General features: G+C 51.3%; 10 protein-coding genes across 10 annotated transcripts; 5 read left to right on the top strand and 5 right to left on the bottom strand.

The window, feature by feature from the left end:
• Positions 1–914: 914 nt before the first annotated feature.
• On the top strand, positions 915–2,471 carry COCVIDRAFT_42270 (hypothetical protein; the record flags this gene model as incomplete). Its single annotated transcript, XM_014695918.1, has 2 exons — positions 915–1,262; positions 1,311–2,471. 2 exons carry the CDS (start codon positions 915–917, stop codon positions 2,469–2,471), a joined length of 1,509 nt encoding a protein of 502 aa, XP_014551404.1.
• Positions 2,472–3,023: 552 nt separating this feature from the next.
• COCVIDRAFT_20330 (hypothetical protein) lies at positions 3,024–3,736 on the top strand (the record flags this gene model as incomplete). The annotated part of the gene is made up of 2 exons (XM_014695908.1): positions 3,024–3,066; positions 3,120–3,736. 2 exons carry the CDS (start codon positions 3,024–3,026, stop codon positions 3,734–3,736), a joined length of 660 nt encoding a protein of 219 aa, XP_014551394.1.
• Positions 3,737–4,675: 939 nt separating this feature from the next.
• On the top strand, positions 4,676–6,210 carry COCVIDRAFT_112979 (glycoside hydrolase family 5 protein; the record flags this gene model as incomplete). The annotated part of the gene is made up of 2 exons (XM_014695919.1): positions 4,676–4,835; positions 4,895–6,210. 2 exons carry the CDS (start codon positions 4,676–4,678, stop codon positions 6,208–6,210), a joined length of 1,476 nt encoding a protein of 491 aa, XP_014551405.1.
• A 62-nt stretch (positions 6,211–6,272) lies between these two features.
• On the bottom strand, positions 6,273–7,021 carry COCVIDRAFT_20332 (hypothetical protein; the record flags this gene model as incomplete). Its single annotated transcript, XM_014695909.1, has 3 exons — positions 6,273–6,464; positions 6,523–6,866; positions 6,934–7,021. The coding sequence occupies 3 exons, from the start codon at positions 7,019–7,021 to the stop codon at positions 6,273–6,275; spliced, it is 624 nt and encodes a 207-aa protein (XP_014551395.1).
• A 262-nt stretch (positions 7,022–7,283) lies between these two features.
• COCVIDRAFT_31034 (hypothetical protein) lies at positions 7,284–9,793 on the top strand (the record flags this gene model as incomplete). The annotated part of the gene is made up of 2 exons (XM_014695920.1): positions 7,284–9,550; positions 9,619–9,793. The coding sequence occupies 2 exons, from the start codon at positions 7,284–7,286 to the stop codon at positions 9,791–9,793; spliced, it is 2,442 nt and encodes an 813-aa protein (XP_014551406.1).
• A 331-nt stretch (positions 9,794–10,124) lies between these two features.
• On the bottom strand, positions 10,125–12,710 carry COCVIDRAFT_112959 (hypothetical protein; the record flags this gene model as incomplete). The annotated part of the gene is made up of 4 exons (XM_014695921.1): positions 10,125–11,184; positions 11,251–11,372; positions 11,426–12,060; positions 12,125–12,710. 4 exons carry the CDS (start codon positions 12,708–12,710, stop codon positions 10,125–10,127), a joined length of 2,403 nt encoding a protein of 800 aa, XP_014551407.1.
• Positions 12,711–13,451: 741 nt separating this feature from the next.
• On the top strand, positions 13,452–13,616 carry COCVIDRAFT_112973 (hypothetical protein; the record flags this gene model as incomplete). The annotated part of the gene is made up of 1 exon (XM_014695922.1): positions 13,452–13,616. The coding sequence occupies one exon, from the start codon at positions 13,452–13,454 to the stop codon at positions 13,614–13,616; it is 165 nt and encodes a 54-aa protein (XP_014551408.1).
• Positions 13,617–14,391: 775 nt separating this feature from the next.
• Positions 14,392–17,803, bottom strand: COCVIDRAFT_42276 (hypothetical protein; the record flags this gene model as incomplete). The annotated part of the gene is made up of 2 exons (XM_014695923.1): positions 14,392–17,549; positions 17,641–17,803. 2 exons carry the CDS (start codon positions 17,801–17,803, stop codon positions 14,392–14,394), a joined length of 3,321 nt encoding a protein of 1,106 aa, XP_014551409.1.
• A 191-nt stretch (positions 17,804–17,994) lies between these two features.
• COCVIDRAFT_42277 (hypothetical protein) lies at positions 17,995–19,797 on the bottom strand (the record flags this gene model as incomplete). The annotated part of the gene is made up of 1 exon (XM_014695924.1): positions 17,995–19,797. The coding sequence occupies one exon, from the start codon at positions 19,795–19,797 to the stop codon at positions 17,995–17,997; it is 1,803 nt and encodes a 600-aa protein (XP_014551410.1).
• Positions 19,798–20,605: 808 nt separating this feature from the next.
• COCVIDRAFT_112970 (hypothetical protein) lies at positions 20,606–21,658 on the bottom strand (the record flags this gene model as incomplete). The annotated part of the gene is made up of 2 exons (XM_014695925.1): positions 20,606–21,285; positions 21,352–21,658. The coding sequence occupies 2 exons, from the start codon at positions 21,656–21,658 to the stop codon at positions 20,606–20,608; spliced, it is 987 nt and encodes a 328-aa protein (XP_014551411.1).
• Positions 21,659–21,799: the final 141 nt, after the last annotated feature.

Genomic DNA, 21,799 nt, shown 5'->3' on the forward strand with positions numbered 1-21,799 from the left:
TGTTTGGTTTCTGTGCCAGGGCAGTGTGCTAGTATTTTGGTTACGTGGTCGATATGATGGCACATGCTAAACCACGACCAAGAATATGGTTGTGTATGTAACATGACATTGTAGTCTTGTGGAGTTGTATGCAAGGCGCAGTATGGGTGCATGTTTACCAGTGATCCTTCCAGTCGGGGTGGGGCTAAGGAAGTTCAGCCTCACGTCGACCCCCAGCCCCTCGGGTCGCCCGTGTCTGGCGCTAGTAAGCCAATACACCTGTTTTGTTAGCTCTGCGGTATCATACGCGCATGTCATCGAATAGAGACAAAGCTTAACCAGGACCCCATGCAGAGATGGTAAACGGCACCACCGTGCTCAGCCAGCCACTCTTTCACAGTGTACAATGCCAAGTGAATGTGAAAGAGAGTCTCATCCTTTCAGACGGAAACAATGCAGCCAGAGATTTCGAGTATGGAGGGACACGCATGTAACTAGCTTGTACAACCACCGACACCAACAAGCAGCAGTGATCGTCGAACATCTACCTAGTAGCAGACCGTTGCCATAATTTTGGGGGCTGAGATGGCGGCCCGCTTAGCGATGCAGCCAAAGATCGCTTTGGTGATAGGGGGGGCTCAACGCAGCCGAGACGAAAATACTCGCTTTGAGCAAGGTTACGGTTCCTAGCGAAGGAACCTGAAAGCGGGGCTATGCCAAAGGCCCACCTGAAGCACAACAAATGGGCCCAGAATAGTAGGGCGTCGGGGTTGGCAGTGCTGCGTAGCGCAAAATGAATATGTAGGCTATTCCGAGTATGGTGGCTATGCTGGGTATTTTGGCCAGACATATTACTGTCCTGGTATGCTCCCATCTAGGACAGCACATCTCTGATACTGTCAGAGACATTTACCACTGTTGTATCTTCTTTCACCATGCGATCGCCGATCGAGTTCGAAAAGTCGCACCATTATGACCAGTGCCGTGACAGCATTGAAAGCGACAGATCCTCTTCGCGACACAGTGTCGATGAGGAAGCACAACAATCGTTCGCAGATGATGTGCCTCTAGCACCCTGTCCACCACCCGCACAGCCCTACTCTGCATTCTCACTCAATCGAAGACGGTTTATCCTGGGTGTTGTTACAGCAGCTGGCTTCTTTGGTCCACTTTGCGGAGCAGTCTATCTGCCCTCACTCAGACTTTTCCAGAAAATCTTCAACGCTTCAGAAGCTGCCATCAATGGAACAGTCTCGATATACATGGTTGTGTTTGCCATTGCAGTAAGTTCCCCAAAGTGGTCTTCGTAACATGTTGCTAATTTCAACTAGCCACTCTTTGGTGCAGCGGCTTCCGATGTTGGTGGCAGAAAGACGGTATACATGGTCGGTCTCGGAAGCTTTCTCATCGCCAACACATTACTCGCTACGCTTCCAGCTTACATCTGGCTACTGTACATTCTCCGTATCTTCCAAGCGTTCGGATCGTGCATCGTCTTTTCCGTTGGAGCTGGTACCGTAGCCGACATTACTGAGCCTGCAAGCCGTGCATCCGCTTTGGCTTGGTTTCTCATGGGACCTCAGCTTGGACCGATCCTGGGACCTCTGATTGGCGGTCAATTTGCGACAGAGTCACGGTGGAGATGGGTGTTTGCCTTCCTCTCGCTCACGAGCTTCCCGGTGTACCTCGCCATCGTCTTCTGCATGCCAGAAACTCTGCGTTCTCTAGTCGGAAATGGCGCCAGTGTTGCCAAACAACCCTGGATATCGATGCCAAAGCTGTGGACCAAGCCTTGCACCGACATGAATGTTCCCAAAGTTCCCCGACCCTCGTTCCGCAAGTTCATGCGTCTCTTGAAGTACCCGCCGCACCTGATTGTCTGCTTCAACGGGGCTTTTCAGTTTTCTGGTCTGTATGGCATGTACATTTCCTTTCCTACCATCTGGCAAGAAGGCTACGATTGGACGACTGCCGAGGTCGGCTATGCTTTCCTCTGTCCCGGCATCGCCATGTTCCTCGCTTCCATTGTTGTTGGGCGACTTTCGGACTACATGCGGAAGAAGGCCATAGCCAACAGCCCAGACGGAAAAGTAGCACCCGAACGACGAATTGCAATTCAGATTCCGGGATTCCTCTGTGCGGCTGCTGGAAAATTGATGTTTGGTTGGTTTACGCTTAACCATGTACACCCAGCGTTAGGCCTCTGTGGCTCAGCGCTCGCAGCAGTCGGTGTCTCTATAGTGTTTGTAACGAGCACCTCGTTCCAAACGGAATGTGACCCTACTCAAACTGCCAGCTTGGTGGCACTGGGAGGATTTCTTCGCAACGTAGCCGCAGCAATCTGCGCCGCCATCATGGGCGGCATTCTAGATGGAATGGGATGGGGATGGGCGTTTACTGGTCTCGGTATCATGGACCTGCTTTGCATCCCCGGCATTATCCTGATTCTGGTTCGTGGGGCGAAGTGGCGTGAAGAATTGAAGCGAGGATAGCAGTGGGCTGTGTTGTTTGCTGCACGCTCAGGGTGACTGAGCAAAAGTTGAATTTCTGCATAGCGAGGTGTTATTGGGTCCTTAATCTGTTGCTTTTACGACATTATAATGAACAATGATGAAATTAAAGTCTGATCGATGTGTATGACCAAAAGAATTGATATGCGTCGTAGTGCCGCCACATGTCCCCATGTGGTCGCTGCATACCCATATGATTATATTACTGACAATAATTCCACTCAAACCAGTACTTGGTAAGCAACTCAGAAGTATTGTAAGAATCAGTATTGATGTGTGTCATGAGTCGGAAAAGTTGAGTGATTGCGTTTTTTCGTGAGGGAATAACCTCGGGAACACGGAACCCACTGGAAAAGGCAAATTCCGCAGGCTCCATCAACACCACTATGTCATTTGTCAGCAATATTCGCCCTCCAATTCGCCCTACATATTTGTATAAAATCCAGCGCGCGCTGGAACAATAACATCACTCCAGCAACGGCATACAACGTCTTTCATAACTTCACAGTGGCGTTTCGAGCAAGTTTACGCAGGATGACCAACTTCCAGGTCAATATCGTCAGCGACACCGTGTGTCGTAAGTCTTTATTGTATCCACAATAAAATCCAAAACTAACCATATGTTCATAGCATGGTGCTACGTGGGCAAGAAGCGCCTTGAAAAAGGCATTGCAGCTTACAAGGAGAAACACCCCAACTCCAACGACACCTTCTCCACATCTTGGTTTCCCTTCTACCTCAACCCAAGTGCCGGGAAAAGCATGAACAAGCAGCAAGCGTATTATTCCAAATTCGGAAAAGAGCGCACAGAAATGATGCAAGAACGCCTAACGGAAATTGGCAAAGCGGAAGGCATCAACTTCAAGTACGGCGGTAATACGGGAAACACGCGCGATTCGCATCGTCTCGTACAGCTCGGGAAAACCAAGGGGCCTCAGGTCCAGACGCGTGTAATCGAAGAGCTTTTTTCAGCGTACTTTGAGAACGAAAAGGACATCACAACCCATGAAGTTCTTACCGAGGCGGGCATCAAAGCTGGACTTGACGAGAAAGAGGTCAAGGAGTGGCTGGAGTCTGGCAAAGGCGGACCAGAAGTTGATCGGGAGGTGGAGCAAGCCAGGCAGCAGCATATTACTGGTGTGCCAAACTTTACGATCAATGATCAGTATGAGGTTTCAGGGGCACAGGATCCGGCTGCTTTTGTTCAACTTTTCGAGCGCCTGAAGAAGCAGGAGGGCAGTCTTTGATAGCCTTCAGGACTGTGTTTGGAGGTGAAAAGATGAAATGATATCCAATTCGATTACTTCCTCTTTTTTGTCTCCTGGACCTGCTGCACAAGTGTTTGGCGAAAAGCATTGTCGAATTTACATCGAAATCAAGTCTAGTGACAGCATCATGGATTGAGAAAGCGCTCGTTCCGAAGCCTCCTGAGGGAACCGGTGTATGACGGCAATGAAGTGGCGATTTCGAAGAGTACCAATGCGATTTTGAAATAGTTGATTATCCTCCGCTACCTCCCGGTTCTGCCGTGGTCTTTTCCTTGCTCTTCGTATCTACTCAACACATGATGCCATGTATTCCGTGCGCTCCGTCAGACGACGGTCGAACAATGTCTCGGGTTTCTCAGTTTTCTTGCGGTGGATGTAAATGCGTAAATGCGCGAATGCAGACTCTTCAGCGTAATTGAAAATTGATCCCAAATACACCTCAGGGGTGACTATTATATTTATTCCAAGAAATAACCTGATGTCGACCTTCCCATCGCACGTTAGTAGTTCACCGTACCCAGTGCTTAGCGTAATGCGGATAACATATAACCGAACCTATCCTTGCCACCACTAACCAGAAGCATTAGCACGGAGATCGTTCCTCCGTGCCCAAAACGGCTTCCCCGCATGGTATCACCTCAGGAACCATGCCCCGACTACTACTACCAACTGCGTATGCAGCATAGTGGACGGAACGGGATTTTACCCAGTTGCTTTTTCGGAAAATCTTTCTCCGCACATGATGTCAATAGTGTATTGATGTACGATTAGCCGCTGGCCCAACGGCCGGGGGTGCGGTTGCACTACAGTCGATGTGGGTTTGTCGAGAAGAAGCGGTATAAAAGGCTCGGGTCAAGGTGCTTTGAGGTGCCTGGTCAAGCTCGTCTTCCTGTTTGTTGTACCTGTAGGTTTTTCAACATGAAGGCTTATTTGCAGCTGCTTTTGGCCTCGCTGGCTGCGGGGTCGGTGCTACCAAGGAATGAGCAGACTTCTCATGAGTCTGCAATCGCAGATGACGATTTTGTTTATGTTGAGGGAACGAGGTTGTACAATAAAGATGGACTTTACTATCTCACCGGTATGCACGCTCTCTTTCTTTCTACTTTGACCAAGATGAATATTCTAATATGGATCCAGGAATGAACTACTGGGCATGTATGAATCTTGCTGCAAGTGATTCTGCAGGCGGCAACTATTCGCGCCTGGTTACAGAACTGGATCAGATGGCCGCTCATGGAGTCAATCATCTGCGCATCATGGCGGGTTCAGAAGGTGCGCCGACACCGCAGCCCTTCCGGATGAGCCCGGCTCTACAAGAGGCACCTGGCGAGTATAATGAAGAAATTTTCAAAGGTCTCGACATTTGCCTCGCTGAGATGTCGAAGCGTGGAATGCGTGCTACCATGACACTCAACAATCAGTGGCAATGGAGCGGCGGCTTCGCGCAGTATGTGTCGTGGGCGACCAACAACACCAAAATCCCGTACCCCCCAAGCTGGAACCTGACGGCGGAGCCTCAGCGCGAGGTACCCGGCACAGGATGGGGAAATTACACCGAACAAGGCGTGGACGCAGCATCGTACAACGAGTTTATTGCGTATGCCAATCTGATCTACAACAACACGCAAGCAGAGCAGTGGTACAAGGACCATATCAAAACAGTCATGAGTAGGCGCAACACCGTCACCGGACTACTTTACACCGACGACCCGGCAATCATGACATGGCAGCTTGCCAACGAGCCCCAGCCTTCCGACATCCTAGGATACACAGGCCCATATAATCTTTTCAGCGTGCCGAATCCCAACGACCTGCTATTTCCCTGGGTGGACCGCATATCCAGCTACATTCACTCCATATCACCCCGCCAACTCATCAGCGTAGGTCTCGAATCCAAGCAAGGCGAGTACTACTTCAAGCGCGTGCACGATTTCCCGACAGTATCTTACGCCACTACGCACTGCTGGGTGCAAAACTGGGGTGTATACGACATGTACGGGGAAAGCGACGCAAATCTAGCTACCTCGCAGCAATTTGCACGTGACTTTATGAAGAACTCGAGTCGCTGGGCGCTGGATATCGGCAAGCCTGTCTTCCTCGAGGAGTTTGGCATGGCGCGCGATAACTGGGTTAACAAGAACAAGGAGTATCCGTATTTGAGCAGTGCGCCGACGACGCACAAGGATGCGTATTTCACGACGATTATTGGGACGGTCATGGATGAGTTTAGGAATGGGGGTGCGTACGTGGGTACATGTCCATGGGCGTATAGCGGCGTTTATCGTCCGGAGACACAGCAGGCGAATGAGTTTGGTATGGTTTGGGCGGGTGATCCGCCGCATGAAAGCCCTGGATGGTATGGTCTGTATGATGATGATCATGCCATGGATATTGTCAAGGCCCAGCAGGAGATGATTGCGCAATGGATTGCTGAGAATGGGACCAGTCACTAGCATGGGTAGTGGTAGTTGAAAACTTAATGTCATGATTGTATTGTACAAGGCCCTATATGTTCTTACAAGAAGCGTGCGGGATTGCTCTTCTTGAGCACAAGCGGATGTCGGTGCACACTGGGCATCAGGCCCAGGCCGACTGCTCTCCGTATCGCCTTTGCAATCTTTCTTTGGTTTTTTGGTCGCAGCCCGGTGTCCCTCGAGTGCTTTATGCGGCCCATCTCGGTCATGTACTCAGACATGATGGTGAAGTTCTGCTCGTCCAGTTGTTAGTTCTCTGTAGCCTTGATTCTGCCCATATTCCCAACGCACCTTGTACTCCAAGACGGGATTGACACCAAGCACGTCGAAGGCGTCCTCCTGTGGCCTCTTGCGGCCCTGCTTCCACTTCTTCTGCTCGGTTCCGCTCAGGTCATGTGGCGCATACACATCACCGGGTTGCCACTTGCGGTATATCTGGCGCTGGTACTGGGAGAGGCGCTCCGACTCGGCCAATTCACGGTTTGGGCTTGAGGCTGCGCGGTCGAGGCCTACATTGCGGGCAAAGCGTAGGGCGGCAGACTCTCCCGGGCGCGAATTGGCTGTGTTGTTGGTTGAGGAGATGTTGGCGGGGTGGCGGGCGGCTGCGCTCTGGCCGAGAATGCTCATAAGGTCGTCTGGGCGGCGTGTGTTAGAGAGAATATGGTGATGATGATGATGATGGTGAAGGAATTGAGGGCGCACCTTGCTTCTGCGGGCCCGACGAAAAGCAGCGCATGCCCGTCCTTGCCACTGCCAGCGTTGGCCGCAATGATATCCGCATCACAGACATGTTGGTGGGTGCTTCTGCTGTCGCCGTGTCGCTGTCGCTATCGTTGTCGTGACTTTTCGATATGCGGCCCTCGTCGGCGGTCGGAGGTTTGCTTTCTTAGCGTTGTATGATTTCACCACACCATAGACTCGCCGCCGCCATCATCCCCTCGCCCCCCGCCTACTCTCCGCGGCCACGATCGCAACGTCTTTTTCGTAGGTATATATATTCTGCCCGTGTCCTCTGCTGGCCCCATGGAGCTTTTACCCGTCTAATCGCCACCATGCCTTCTCAATTGACCCGCATCGTCTTCCGCAATCTCATCGCAAACGAGCCTCTGCTATATCGAGGATGTCGCCATCGCCCTCTTCGCCCCCGTACAGCCACCCAGAATGCCTCTCGATCGATATCCTATACCCAGCGGCGCTCCTTCTTGGGCAATCTCTTCAAACAACAGAGGAAGCTGAAGCCTGCCGAGCTGCCCGCCGGCCTCGAGAAGCTGACGGAGGTGGCATTCGCAAAAGAGAATGCCATTCGTCCGCCCAAACCCGCCGAAGTCGCCCAAGCGATCCGTGATTTTTTTGCCTTGTACAAAGGAAAATTTGAGGACTTTCATGTGGCGAGCGCCCACTACGCGCTGCAGTATCTGAAGGAAACACCACAGGACGATGGACAGCCCTGGCTTACTAGGAAAGACATGCAGGCGATTCTTGAACAGCTTCTGGAAAAGCGACCGAATGCGGTTGGCAAGTGGCATCTTCCATTTGGTCAGATGCTCATTGATGAGCTTGCAAAATCCACCCAAGGCGGCCAAGACAAGAACGGCAATGCAAGCCGGAAAGACCTCGATATTCCATTCGATATGTACATTAAGCTTTCCCAAGTCCGCCTGCTGTCCTTATTTGGTGCTCCTGCCAAGGCGAGACAGGTTGCGGCCGGCGCCTTCGTTTACGATTCTAATGCACCTGCTCCTGTACGACTAGCTTCTCTCCATGCATGGCAGACCGTGCTTGAAAGCATTCTTGGTCAAAATGACGCAGGCGGAATAGCAAAGACTGTAAATATGCTACAAGACCTGTCGATTCCCTTGACCCGCCCATTACAACGCATGCTAGTCGCACATTATGCCGAGAAAGGCGATCTTGAAAAGGCCAAATCATGGTACTCCCGACCTGTCTTTTCCGAACTTGGTGATCCTGCGACCCCCTCGGGAAAGACAAGCTCTGCATTGCTGAGGGTTTGCGCTTCAAAAGGCGAATTGACCTTTGGTCAGGAGGTCGTAGCCACTCTGCTCAAAGATGCTATGTCTACCAAAGAAGCTTGGGACGCTGTCTTTCTATGGTCGGTAGCTATCGGCAAAGGGCCCGACGAGATCAATCGTATGATTGATGTACTAATCCGTCGCAATAATGAGGCACGCCGCAAAGACCCCAGCATTCCTGTCATCCGCCCAGATGTCGAAACCATCAACACGCTGGTCGAACATTGTATGTCAAAGTCGGACCCTTACCTGGCCGAACGCTACATTGTTCTTGGTGAGAATCGTGGCATCATTCCCGATGAAACGACCTACACTATGCAGATAGCATATCGAATCTCTGTGGGAGACATCGATGGAGCTAGGGCGGCCTACTTCAACCTTCAAGGTTGCTTCTCAGGCGCTGATCGCAGTGTTGCAGCCATCAATCAGCTGATACAGGCCCTCTGTGTATCAAACCAAAACCACTTTGATGAGTTGATGGCCATGGTAGACGACCTACACGAGCGCAAGGCCAACTTTGCCCCCGAAACTGTCGCAGCCGTGACTCTCCTGCATCTCCGGAGGGGCGAGATCCCAGATGCGATGGACCTCCTGCAGGTACACGCACATCAGTATGCACCAGCCCAGCGAAAGATTATCCGAAATGCGCTTTCAGTCTTTATACTAGACGGCGAAACCAGCACAGCAGATGCCTGGGACGGCTACCAGATCCTACGTAATGTCTTTGCTGAAACGCCCCGCGAAGACCGGATACCTATCATGAACAACTTCTTTGCTAGGAATCGTTCCGACATGGCTTGTCACGTCTTCTTCCACATGCGCAATCACATCAGCCCAACCCACACGGCAACTAAAGAAGTCTATGTCGCCGCCTTTACCGGCTTCGCTCGTTGTGCGGATGCCGAGTCGCTAGAACTGGCAAACAACCAGCTGAAGCTAGATCTCAACGTGGACATGGACACTAAGCTACGCAACTCCCTAATGCTCGCCTATGCGGCGACGGGGGAGAACCGCAAGGCGCTACGGTACTGGAGGGAGATTTGTGAATCAAAAGAGGGTCCTTCATACAACAGCATCCTTATCGCGTTTCGAGCGTGCGAGGGAATGCATCTTGGATCCGAGCACGCGCGGTCCATCTGGACGCGCTTGAAAGAGCAGGATATTGACATTGACAAGGCCATTTGGACCGCCTACATGTCGGCCATTACACGAAACCACAACCACGATGAGGCTTTGGCGCTTATAGAGACTGTCGAGGAGGAGTATGGCTTCAAGCTGGATTTGCAAATGTAAGTCTACATTCAACAGCCTTCCCTTGTCTCTCCTTCGTTATAGAGTAATGCTAATAATTCTACAGTCTAGGTAGCTGGTTCAACTGCACTGCCAACGGTGAGAAGCAAACACGAGTCGAGGCCTGGATCAAGAAGCGATATCCACAAATCTGGGACGAACTGGAGGCTCTGGGTCACTGGGTCACGATGGACGGGTTCGGTTATCGACAGTACAACATTAACCGCGATCTGGACCCATAAAAGAATTCTTGCAGCAAGGGAGCGAGATTATCATGTATAAAATCAAAAGCCATATTTGTGATTAATGATGTTGATGTCAACGAAGATATGATTGTGTATAGTATTGCATTATTTACTAATGACTAGTAGTAGCATTATGTACCTGTATATCCCCATACCTGTCTTTTTTAACTATCCGTGATTATCGTGATTAAATGAGCTTTTTCTCGCCAACATAGCTGAACTCTCGCTAGAGACAAGGAAGATCGCAGAAGAAATAGTAGGTGGGAATCATGAGAGTAAGGAGAAAAACAAAAAACATACCAGCCCTTCCTGGTTAAGAAAAAAGGCTTTAATCTCGATTAATAACCCGCAGACTCCTCCGCGGGTTAAGCAGCACACCTCGTGCACCCCAAAACGTCGGCTCATGCACATCCAAGAGCCCGTCAATAACGCTCCCCTCGCTGTTTCGTCGTCCCCACTCAGCTCCAGGACCTCCATACGCCGTTCCATCACCGCTGTTCCTCCTCGCATTATCAAAAGAGCCCGCAGCTACGCCGCCACTGCTACTTCCGCCTGCTGTACCAGTGTTACGCTCGGAGCTGAGTTTGCCAGACGACGACGTATACGTGCCGTGTTTCTCGGCCGTGGCATTTGCGCGTGTCTGCATGACGGCAGCGTGCTTCTTCCAGATTTGGACTTGGCGGCGGTAGATCCAGGCGCAAAAGGCAAAGTAGGCGGCTACAACGAAGAAGACGCCTGCGATGACGCCTGCAATGATGGCGCCGATGTTGGGGCCGTCGCGGGATGAGGAAGATGGGTTTCCGTTAATTACGTTGGTGATGGTTGCGCCGTCGGGACCTGTCACTGTGTAGGTTTGCGGTTTACCTGTTGCGAGGGGGCCTTGAGTGGGTGTTTGACGGGGTGCAGTGAGAGTTGCACCACCAGTGGGACCACCTCCGATAACCTGTCGTACTGGCTCAGGGACGGCGTAGCCATAGGATCCCTCGACTCCAGCGTCGACGCCAAAACCTCGCTGGTTAATTTGCTGGGCAAGCGGATTACCTGTGCTGCCCTTGTCGTCCTTGTTGTACCTTTGCAGCGCATTCTTTGCTGTAACGGCGGTGAATTGGTCGCTCCAGCTAAGACTGCTCATATTAAAGACGTAGATACCGGGCGTATCGCAGCCAAGGTTCGTGTTGTAACCTCCAAGGACGATCATTTGTCCATCCCACGCATGACACAAATGTCCAGCACGAGGTGGGGGGATACTCGCCTTTTCGGTACCTTGATCGACTTCAATCCAGGTAAACGACGGAACAGACAGGATCCACATGTCGTCTCGCTGCTTCTGGTTACCGGGTGGGGTTAGGTCCTGACCAGCAAACATGTAGATGTTGTAAGACGAGCCGCTAAAAATCAAGATTAGCACAGAGTCCCAAGTCGATCAGCGTATACGATCGGAAAAAAAAACTCACTCTGCAGCAGCCGCAACAACAGTACAGGGGTTGACACGGTACTCTGGTGTTTTGCCCGAAGTGCTTTGTTTGTACCATGTCGATGTCGCAATATCGTAGACGTCGATGGTGTTCATTTGCGTCTATATATAGTCAGAATCTTGAGTCAGTACGTCCGTTGTACGATTGAACTTACAAAAGTAGCATTGTCACCACCGGTAACACCAATCAACAAGCCTTCCTTGCCGAAACCGGGAACATAGACTAGGGCACTATCGGCACGCTCAGGGAAGGATGCTGTGTTTTGCAGTCCACCGTAAGTGACGTTGCGAAACACACCGTCAGATCCAGCAGTCTTGCCATCACCCAAAGATTCAACATTACCATTACTGTGTCCAGGGAATGTAAACTCCAACAGACTCTTCAAGTAAACCCTTGCGACCTGATTACTCCATCCCTCAGTCGTGAGAAAGTCGAGGTGGCCAGCAAAATAGAATCCCCTGCCTAGTGTGCTGACGGTGAGACCAGCGCCTTCGGCAACGCGCTGCACCGATTGTCCAGCATCCTCTGATTTATCGCCAGCCGATGTCTTTGGGTCTGGATGTTCGATCCACTGCTGGCTTCCAATGTTGTATTCCCATATCGAGTTGTTTCCTGCCTGGACGATAGGGGTATCGGAAAATTGGCCGCCATAGAGCCACAGAGAATCGAAAGACGACCAAAGCTGACCAAGCGATACAGCAGGTGGTCCGTTAGGCTTTGGGAGGCCTTTGAGAGCGGGCGAACTAATCTGCCAGGACTCAGTAAGGTCGAGAGTAAGAAAATCGTTATCTGTCGAGAGTTAGTACTGGACTCATGGAACGAGTACGGTATGGACAGAATCAAGCGAACATACTCCACGTGTTGTCCTTTTGTTGAGCCTCGGTGGTCCTACGGAAACCGTACATGTACAGTGTGCCATTGACAATGGCACTCTGGCCGCTCCATCGCCTACACGCATCAGTAGGACTATCTTCTCGCCTCATTAGCGATGAGTGTTGGATGTTGGCTTCAATCCGGTTTCCGGGAACAGCGCCAGCTCTTACACCAATGTGCTTGAGTGGGTTGAACTGCATGATTGGTAGCATCAGGGCTAGTAAAAGACTTAATAGTCCCAATCGGTAGAGTCTCGCAGGCATGACTGATTGTGTTTTGGTGGCCGTCATGGAAGACATGGAGTCGTTGGTCTCGTCCTCATCGTACACTGATTCCCATTCGTCCTCATCGTCGTCCTCGTTTTGTGTTCTTTCATCAAAAATGTCGTTCTGACTTCTAAATCGCAAGACCTTGACTGGTCGTAACCTCTTCAAAGCCTCACCATGTGCGCGCACCGGACTCCGCTCTTCCTGGATTTTCTGCTCGTCCACCAGGCCAACCTCTGTAAAGACGGACATTCGACGACAATCTGGTTGAGGCGCTGGTCGTGGTCGTACTCGCTCCATGGTTGTGGATTTGTATGGAAGTGAGACGACGGTAGAGGTTCGCAATGGACAGGCGATATAGCGCAAACGGTAACCAGATGATAGATGTTCCAAAGGGTACGAGTCGAGCTACTAGGCGGTAGCTAAAAAATCGGGGGTTGAGTCGTGTGAGGCAAGTAGGAGCGGGTAAATGTTTCAAAAAATGACGTCTTTAGTTCAGGAACCAAGGTGGCACCCTTGAACCTTTCAAACGAGTGAGGAGAGGGACCAGCCGTTGAAGTGATCGCCCCGGGACGGTGAGTGGTTGAGGGGGTGGCGTGGCAAGCGACCTTGAAGGTGGGGAGCGAACGCTGATTTGTCTAGAGTGGGTGCCGTCAAGCAGCGGTAATGACGATGTGCAAGCGAGAGTAGTAGTAGCAGGGCGAGGCCAAGGTGACACGCAACGCGGGCGGGGACAAGTAGCGAGTGGCAGATTGCAATACGTAGGAAGGATCAAATGCAGCAGCAGGGCGATGCAGGGGAATGGAGAAGCACCGCCGGGTGTGGGGGAGTGAAAGCGGGCGGGGGGTGGCAGCAGTAGTGGTGGTGGTAGTGGTAGGGTAGCACAGGTGGAACAAAGCCGGGTCAGGTTGAAGCCAGGCTCTTGTATGCTACGACAATGAGCATGCTCGTGCTCGCAACGAGAGGCCACTGCCACGGCTGACTGGCGTGCGACGGTGGCACGTCATGGAGGGGGCCGGGATAGGCAATGATCGATATAGAATGGCGAATGGCTTGCAACGGCCAAATCGGGCGGTTCAACGGCCAAGTCGGCGCCGCATTGGTCACGTCGGGCGAGGCTGGCAGTGCAACAGCGTGACATGTGCCAAGTCCCACCCGACTGTCCACCCGCCTATGCCCCATTCACCAGGCTTCACTCTACGGTAGAGTAGACCTGAGTAGAGTATTTCCCCCGTCGTCTACTTTTCAACCACTCTCCATTTCATCCCTCACCCTTAGTCCGCACCATCCGTTGTACTTGTACATACACACACACACACACACACACACACACACACACACCGTGCCCATTCCCGATCCTTCCGCTTGCATGCTAACAACTGCCAAATACACTTTGCCCGCACATCCATGCCTACACCCTCACATATATGCTCACGCTCACAACGATTCCAATAGCTTGTGCAGCCTGCAGCCAATAGTATCCAATAAACAATGAAAGCATCCAAGTGGAGATACCGCTTCGTGACCCTTGAAAAAAAAGGGTTCCATCTTTAAATCTATTTTTGCCCCCACTAAGCCCACGACGGTCCTCACTCGGCTGGCCATGGCTATGCTCTACTGCTACGCCAGCCAGCCCTGTTGTACCAAGTCTGTATATACTAGAGTATTGTGTATTGCGCGTGATGCAAATTACATATGTACAGTTCCAAGGCGCCGTCCTTCTCTAGCACTTTGTCCATGTCCAGGTGCGTCTTCAATCGGCGGCCCAATGTTACATTTCGGGTGCCAAGGGCAAGGCGGCGTATTGGCTTCGTATGCGGCATTACCATGTGCGCGAAAACGGCCCAAGCAGGCATCGCCGGATGCGGGAGGGACCACCCAAGAATATCCCTACTCACCCTCCCCCCATGCTTCAGACAGAGCACATACTACCCGACTACACCAAACCCTTTATTCGCTTTCATCCAATGCACCCCTTCCCCTACGCGGGTTGATAGTGCTCCTCAAGCTCGGCACCATGCTCTTCGCTTATGAAATCCATGACATCGTCAATCGTCCCTGGAAAGTCATCTGCGTCCACTTCTCGCCCACGCTCGCCAATCACCCCAATCAACTCATGTAGCGCTGCCTTGAGTGTTTCCGTCGACCAAGGGTACCCTTGGTCTTTGCGCACATCTTCCCAGTCAACCTCTTCTTCATAATCGTCCCTGCGATCCTGGAGCTTGAAGATGAGATCGTACTTGTCGCCCCACAGCATCTGATCTACACCCGGTCCGGCCGACGGCTCAGACACGTCCTCCGCCTCCTCGCCCGACAACGCCGCCGCCGACCCAACCACCGATTCATCTTTAGCTTCTGCTGAGCTCTGCTCACTGCCTTGTGCTTCATCAGACCCTTCTTCGTCTGCTTCATCCTGCTCCTGCTCCTGCTCCTGCCCCTGCTCATCTTCGGCCTGTTCTTCTTGCACTTGTTCCTCCTGCTCCTCTTGCACTTGCACTTCTCCAGCTTCATCTTGTCGAGTTCCATCTTCGTCTTCTTCACGACTCTCCCCTACATCCCCCTTTTCTCTTTGACCTTCTTCAGCCTCGTCAACTTCCTCAACCTCGCTTTTTCGCGATCGTTTCTTCCTCTTCTTCTTCTTTATCTTAGAATGTGAATCGCTTGGCTCACCGCTAACACGCTCTTCCTCTGCTTCCCTGTCTGCTGACTCATCCCTTGCCGTGCTTGGTTCGTCAACTTCCTCAGGCTTATCAGCTTCCGTCGCTTCGCTCTTCCGTCGTCGTCCACGTTTCTTCTTCTCCAGTGGCGGCGAAATAGCTGGTCCATTGTCCGTGCCCAGGTCCTCTTCAGGTTCCTGGTCTTGAGTCTCGTCAGACGGTTCCTCGGGCTGACCACGCTGCTTACTCATTGTAGCACCTGTCGCAGGTTCTGGTCCGTCTTCAGCCTCCTCAGGTTCTCCTCTCTCCTCCACATCTGAATCCACTATAATGTCTTGAGATTTGTACGCATTCTTATCCACTGCATTCTTCTTCTGACTCTGCCTGCGTTTCTTCTTAGTGGGCGCATCAGTCAACGCCGCGGTTGATGTTCTAGGCTTGTACTCTATCTCAATCTGCGGTGGATTGTCACGCTTCATCAATTGAGTCCATTTGACCGAGGCCTGAATGCGGCTGCGAGAGTTGCCCATTTCGCGAGCAACTTGAGGCCAGCTAATGTGTTTGTTGGTGTACGTGTCCAGTGGCGGCCTTCCTGTCTCGGCACGGTGATCTTCATCTCTTTGCACAACCGTCGTCACAGCACGGATGAGAAGATTCTCTTCTTCTTCAGTCCAGCGAGCTGTCTTTCGTTGTTCGCCGTACTGTAAGTAGTCGCGCCATCGGTTCACGCAGTCGTGCATCGAACGGTCGCCCATGGTAATCGAGATGAGCTTCCATTGGTTTGGATGAGCAGCCTGGAGATTTCGCAACTGCTGGTCCTCCTCTTCTGTCCATGCGCCACTCTTGAATTGGTGATATAATCGACGGATATGCCTCCTCATTCTGTCATGTGACCGGGTCATTGCAATGCTCTTGATTTCATCCCAGAATTCCGTGCTCTCTCGCTCATCCTCGCGGTCCTGAGGCGTCCAATCACTCTTATTCCGGTTAACACCCGGATCACGGTGAAACCTGGGGTCATACTGGTTCCATTGGATAATCTCAACAAGTTCAGAAACGTCCAACCCCTTTCGTTGTTGAAAATCTATAATGGCTCGGCGAATTAGTTCCTCTTCATCCTCGGTGAAGTCGCCACTCGTTCGCAGATCCGGAGGGTGGCCGAGGTCACGAGAGGCATTGAGCGCCCTTTCAGCAGACGAAAGTCCACTGATACTGCTGCCATTGTTTCTGCGAATCTTCATCACACCTGGGCCGTCTAAACTCCCTTTCTTCTGCTTTTTCTTCCGCACTTTCTTCTCCTTCTCCTTCTCCTTCCCCTTTTCCTTGCTTCTCTTCTTTTGTGTCTCTCCATTTCCCTCCCTTTCAGCTGGAGCATATGGGGGGTCGTCGTCATCAGTATATATGGGATCTTGCATCAGTATGTCGTCGTCTTGTTTGTTGTTGAGTAATGCATTTGGTAATTGGCCGGGTTGGCGCACCGAGGCATGCCAGTCGTAGACATCGCCATTGCTCGTTGTCTTCTTCTTCTTTTCACTACGCCTCTTCTGAGTCGAAGCTACTTGTACCTGTTCGCCTTCCTCTCCATCTCCAGACTGCCCAAATCCATTATTCGCAGATGGCGCAAGAGCTTCACCAGCCCCGTCAGTAGGCTCTGTTTCGTCATCTGGGATATCATAGATGTCCTTGATCTTTGCAACAGGCGTATGTGGCTTTTTTACTCGCTTCAGTTTCGTCTTTTTGGTTTGCTGTATATCGGTATCGTCATTGGGGCTTGTTTGTATAAGATCTTGGAGGGTAGTTGCCGACTTGGGTGTGCCAATCTTCCGCCTTTTAGCCGGTGCAGGCGTTGCGTCTACAGCTCCTGGTGATCCTCCGTCTATATCCCTGGTTCGTGGACGTTTGCGCTGAGAAGTCTTGTGCGAAGGCGAGATTGGGTCTTCTGTGCCTGTGTTTGTGTCTGCGAGTTGGTCCACAGTCTCACCGAAAATAGCATCCTGAGCAATCTCATCTCTCTTCAATTGCCTGCTCTTCTTGTACGTGCGCTTGGTCTTGGTGACACTGGAAGGCACCATGTAGCTCGATTTCGGCGACGAAGCGGGTGCGCGGACGGGAATAGCGGCGACCTGAGAATCAGGCACGTCAATTGTAGGCATTGCTTGCGATGTACTCGGCACCATCTGAAGGCTTCCTGACACTGGGTCGGTGATCTCTTCGGCTTCTGGCTGGGTCGCTGGGAAGGGAAATGGCGAGGATGTTGGAGTTGCAGGTGGACTGGCAGCATTCCGCGTGTTCGCAGATGACGTCTCGGGGTTCTTCTGCGTCACCTTCAATTTGTTCTTCTTGCGCTTTTTCCGCGCAGATGCGGGCTTGTCGTGAGCGTCGTCGGACGGCGGAAGCTGTTCAGTGGCATCATACGTGGGGTTGGCGCGCGCGCCCTCATCCATGAGCTGCTGAGATGCGGCTACGTCATCCATGTCTGGGCCTATACATTGAATGCATTAGGCGCGTGTTTGTATAAAAAAAATCAAGCTGAGTAGACATAGTCTCTTCACGCGTAAGATTCGTGTACTCACTAGCAAAGCGGGACTGGGACTCCGGGCTACTAGGGGAAGGTCCGGCACCAGCGTTGACATCGCGACTTAAGGCAGGGACAGGTTGTGAGGAAGAAATACCCATCCTTCGCTGCAAGTCGTTGAAAACGGCATATCCAGGCCGGGTCGTGACCATCGGAGCCATGGGTATATTTTCAAAAGTCGCGGCTTTGCGATAATATGTTCAACTTTGGCAAAGCGCGTCGGGAGACTTTTTGGACGTTCCTGGCTAGCACGCATCGGGCTAGCCCGCTCGTGCTTCACCAATCACTACTCTAATCCTGCCTATGTACAAATCATCCACACCTTCATACCCTGTTCACTCTCCCTTTCCCATTAACTAAATACGATCCAGGTCCAAAACCCCACCCCTTCTAACATTAACACCAGGACACCAATACCGACCCCATCCCCCACGCGCTTGCTTGTGTGTCCCTCAGTCACCCTCTTATCAGAACTCATAAAGATACACACTAACACTGCTGTGATACAACCAAGTAGACAAAGTGCGAGTGCCATCAAAATGCGAAATGTGTTTGGTGTGTGCAGGAATTCGATTGTTATGATCGTCGGCGGTGGAAGTCGGCTTGAGTCCCTCACATGTGGATATGTCTGCATAACGGAGTTTGATGCTGCAATCTGCCTCGCCCAGTGAACCCACATATATCTTTCTTGCCCCATCTGTGGCTTCCTCAGTAGCTTCATCAAGCCTTCTTCTGTCAGCGGAGGTCTGGCTTCTTCAGAGATGCATATCCTATCTCCTGCTGCTAGCAATCCTTCTGTAGTCGTCTGAGTCTGAGCCCCGCTCCATATACTGGTTTGACTGAGGCGTACGGCACATAGCCTGTAAGCGCTGAATGTACGAAGGAACCAAGATCCAGCTAGCTTACGGTAGCTAGCCTGGAGGTCTTCTGCAAAACGCTTGTCGTCGAATGCTGTTGCCTCTCCAATCGGCATTTGTGTCTTCTCGGGATAGCTGGAGTTATGGGGTGAAGATACGTTCGGCACGACGAAGCGAACTATTTTTCTCCTCTTTCCATCATCACTGTCCCTCATCCAGCCGTATTTCCGCAAGCTTAGCCAGATCATACTCTCAACACTAGCGCTCTCAGGTCCAAAATTGTTTCCAGTCAACCCCTGTGATTTTATATTTCTTTCAAGCCCGCTTCTTTGCAAAAGCTCCTCCTCACTGACAACAAGGCCAAGGATACATTTGCTTTTGCAGTCGCCAAATGTTGTTTGGACTTCTCTATTAATAGTAATATCATTTAGCTTTGCGTATTCATCTATCCCCCGGTTGTCGACACTAAGATAAGAACAGCTTCGTCGAGTATGCGGCTTGGATTTTCTATGCTTATTCTTAGTCGGAAAGGGATGCTGTGTCTCAGAAAAACGAGATGGTATATAAACAAGGCGATCGCCATTGGCCGACAGTACAGATGACAACGTTGTGCGACAACTACTCGGGCAGGACGACGACTTTGGAAATTCGGAAGTAGTAGCTGATTGTAGGTATGTGAATCCATGGGAAGCCACTGGCAGGAGATCGAGATTGCGTGACTCGAGTGCATGCATGGTTGCCATGTGGACGTTGATGGTTGAGTCGGCCATCATACTCTCGGACGCAGTTTGTCTGTGATAGTTTTGAGGTGTCGGACTTAGTGGTAACAGAGTACGAGAGTTCTCTTCATCTTTTGAGGCGAGATATAAACGAGATGTCTGCTTGTCTCCGTTTAAGGATACGCAGTCAAAATAGTTGCTCCTAATTGAATGTCTTGAGCTGTCGATGCTCGGGCTATGCTGTACTAGGCGTACAGTATCCTTATCTAGACGGAGCAGAGATATCCTCCTTGCTCTTTTTGGACCTCTCTCCTCGTTCTCAAAGAAGCCCGGTACGCACTCAACGTTCGTTTGGTCGTCTTCGATACTAAACTCTGGCCTGTGTATGGAAGCTTTTGTAGGGCTTGACAGTGATGTGATTGAATTTCTTTTCCTGCTGTCTCCTTGCTTTATCCAGTCCATTTGGTCGGGTGTAAATGTTTGCATCATGTTTCTGACGTTGTCTTCCCAATCCTGGTCGGATGAATTGTCGGAGACACGAGCCCCAAGTACCAACTCTAGGCTCACAATGTCGCTCATATCAAGGCGTATAGAGCCTCGTCTCGCAGGAAAGGGATCAACTATTTGTGGTAATGATGCTGGACTAGAAGAGAGTCTCGCTGACGGAAATTTGTGTGATATTGTCTGAATCACGTTTGGGTGACGCGGCGACACCACTAGAACCATTGGATCGTATTTGAAGCTTGAGACATGCGAGGACGAGTGTTCAGCAACGGAAAATTGCACAATTGTTGTTTTCATACTTTTGTAACTAAACGCGTAGGTCAGCCAGGTCTTTCACTTCCAACGCACGGAAACCTTATTCAGGAAGTCCCTTCCAGTTGATCATCGCTCGGCGACCTGTGCAAGACGTGGTGATGAGACAGGTGATGAAAGAAGGAAATAAGCACTGACACAGAACAAAGCAAGAGTCGAGGTGTATTGGCGCATTACGGTAGTGGGTGCTTTGCAGAGCTCGGTAGGAAGCGTATAGAACAAAGGACAGTCGCGCGAACATACGAATATGAACCAAGTTACGGTTGCGGTTGCGCCTGCGTTCTATTTGTCTCCCTTGTTGAGGTCAGCGCGTGCGTCGAGCACACCAGAGGTAGAGCACAGAGGTAGAGCACAGAGGTAAGAAACGGTGGTAGTGGATAGTAATAGTTCTTATTGGAGACACGTAGAGAAGAATTCATCTCGAAACCCCCTTGCTCTATAGCAATGTGTTGCGGCGAATCTAAAAACGCCATTGCAATGCCACCAACGTGTTGATATCAATAAAATATGACTGTAATCGGAAAATAAAATGTCCGTCGTAGAGGATACATTTCGGAGTGCACGGGGGCTTTCATTCGACGTCTTGGTCGAACATCTTCGTCATTGCTTTCTGTGCCAGCTCTACGCCAGCAAATGTAGCCGCATTTGCAGGTACTGCTCGTGCCATGGCGGGTCCGATACCAGGGAAGAAAGCTTTGAGGCCACCACTTGCGTGAATGCCTTTGATAGTTCCGCTAATTGTTGGTCGGCCTTCTGCACTTTGCAGGCGGGACTTGATGGTGTCAACTGGGAACACTGGTATCCACATGGCAATACCTGCAGCACCACCAGCGACCATTACGGCACCCATACTCAATGAACCAGGCTGCCCTGTAACTGGATCCTTTGGTGTAAGGTTGCGCTTGACAATTTCGTATGTCGCGAAATACAGAGCTGAGCCTGGTCCATCACGCGCCAGTGTCATGGCAGAACCACGGTAGACTGAGCGGATACCACCCTCCTTGTAGAGTTGCCGCACAACATCGAGTCCGCCAGAGTATTTGGGCTTCTCACCAGGTGCCAGCTGTTTTTGACCTTGGATCTGTAGAAGCACTTTCACGCGCTCAAAGGGTGCGGTAATGATTGTCATGGGGATTGCGCTGAAGAAGCCGGCGGCGGAGACCTGAGCGACGCTGTACTGGTTGTTCTCAACCTTTGAGACACTAGATACAAGCTGCTTGCCGAGATCGTAGCCCCAAAATGAGACGGCAACTGTTCAGCGTCAGCCTTGTTGTTCCAAAAACCATCCTTGGATCAGCTGGCTTTCTAAGTACTTACACATTGGTGTAACACCGACAAGAGGCGCAGAAACACCCGCATATAGACCCCTAGCCACACCTTCCTTTGCTATTGTCTTCTTCACAACATCCATAGCTCCGCTGTATACGCCCTTCTCCGCTGTTTGCATGCGCACCTTCACCAGGTCGAAGGGGTGTCCCACGATGACGGCGCAAACACCTCCCACGCCTCCAGCTATCAGCGCTCGTAGCGACTGAAGCGAAGACTTGGTCGCCACTTTAGCATCTTCTTTGAGCTCCGCTTTGGAGGGTAGCTTCTCGATAACGGCGTCTGCGGTGCTTGACATGTTGGTGGGAGGCTTTGGTGGGGCGTTGTCAAATGGTCCGAGTAACGATTGTATTTGCTAGAGGTGGTTTGAAGACGGAAAGAAGATGGCTCAAGCAAACTGTGAGCTATGCGATCGCTCCCACAGCAATTTTGAGAAATG

The sequence above is a fragment of the Bipolaris victoriae genome (assembly GCF_000527765.1).
Source record: "Bipolaris victoriae FI3 unplaced genomic scaffold scaffold_140, whole genome shotgun sequence".
NCBI classification, from domain to species: domain Eukaryota; kingdom Fungi; phylum Ascomycota; class Dothideomycetes; order Pleosporales; family Pleosporaceae; genus Bipolaris; species Bipolaris victoriae.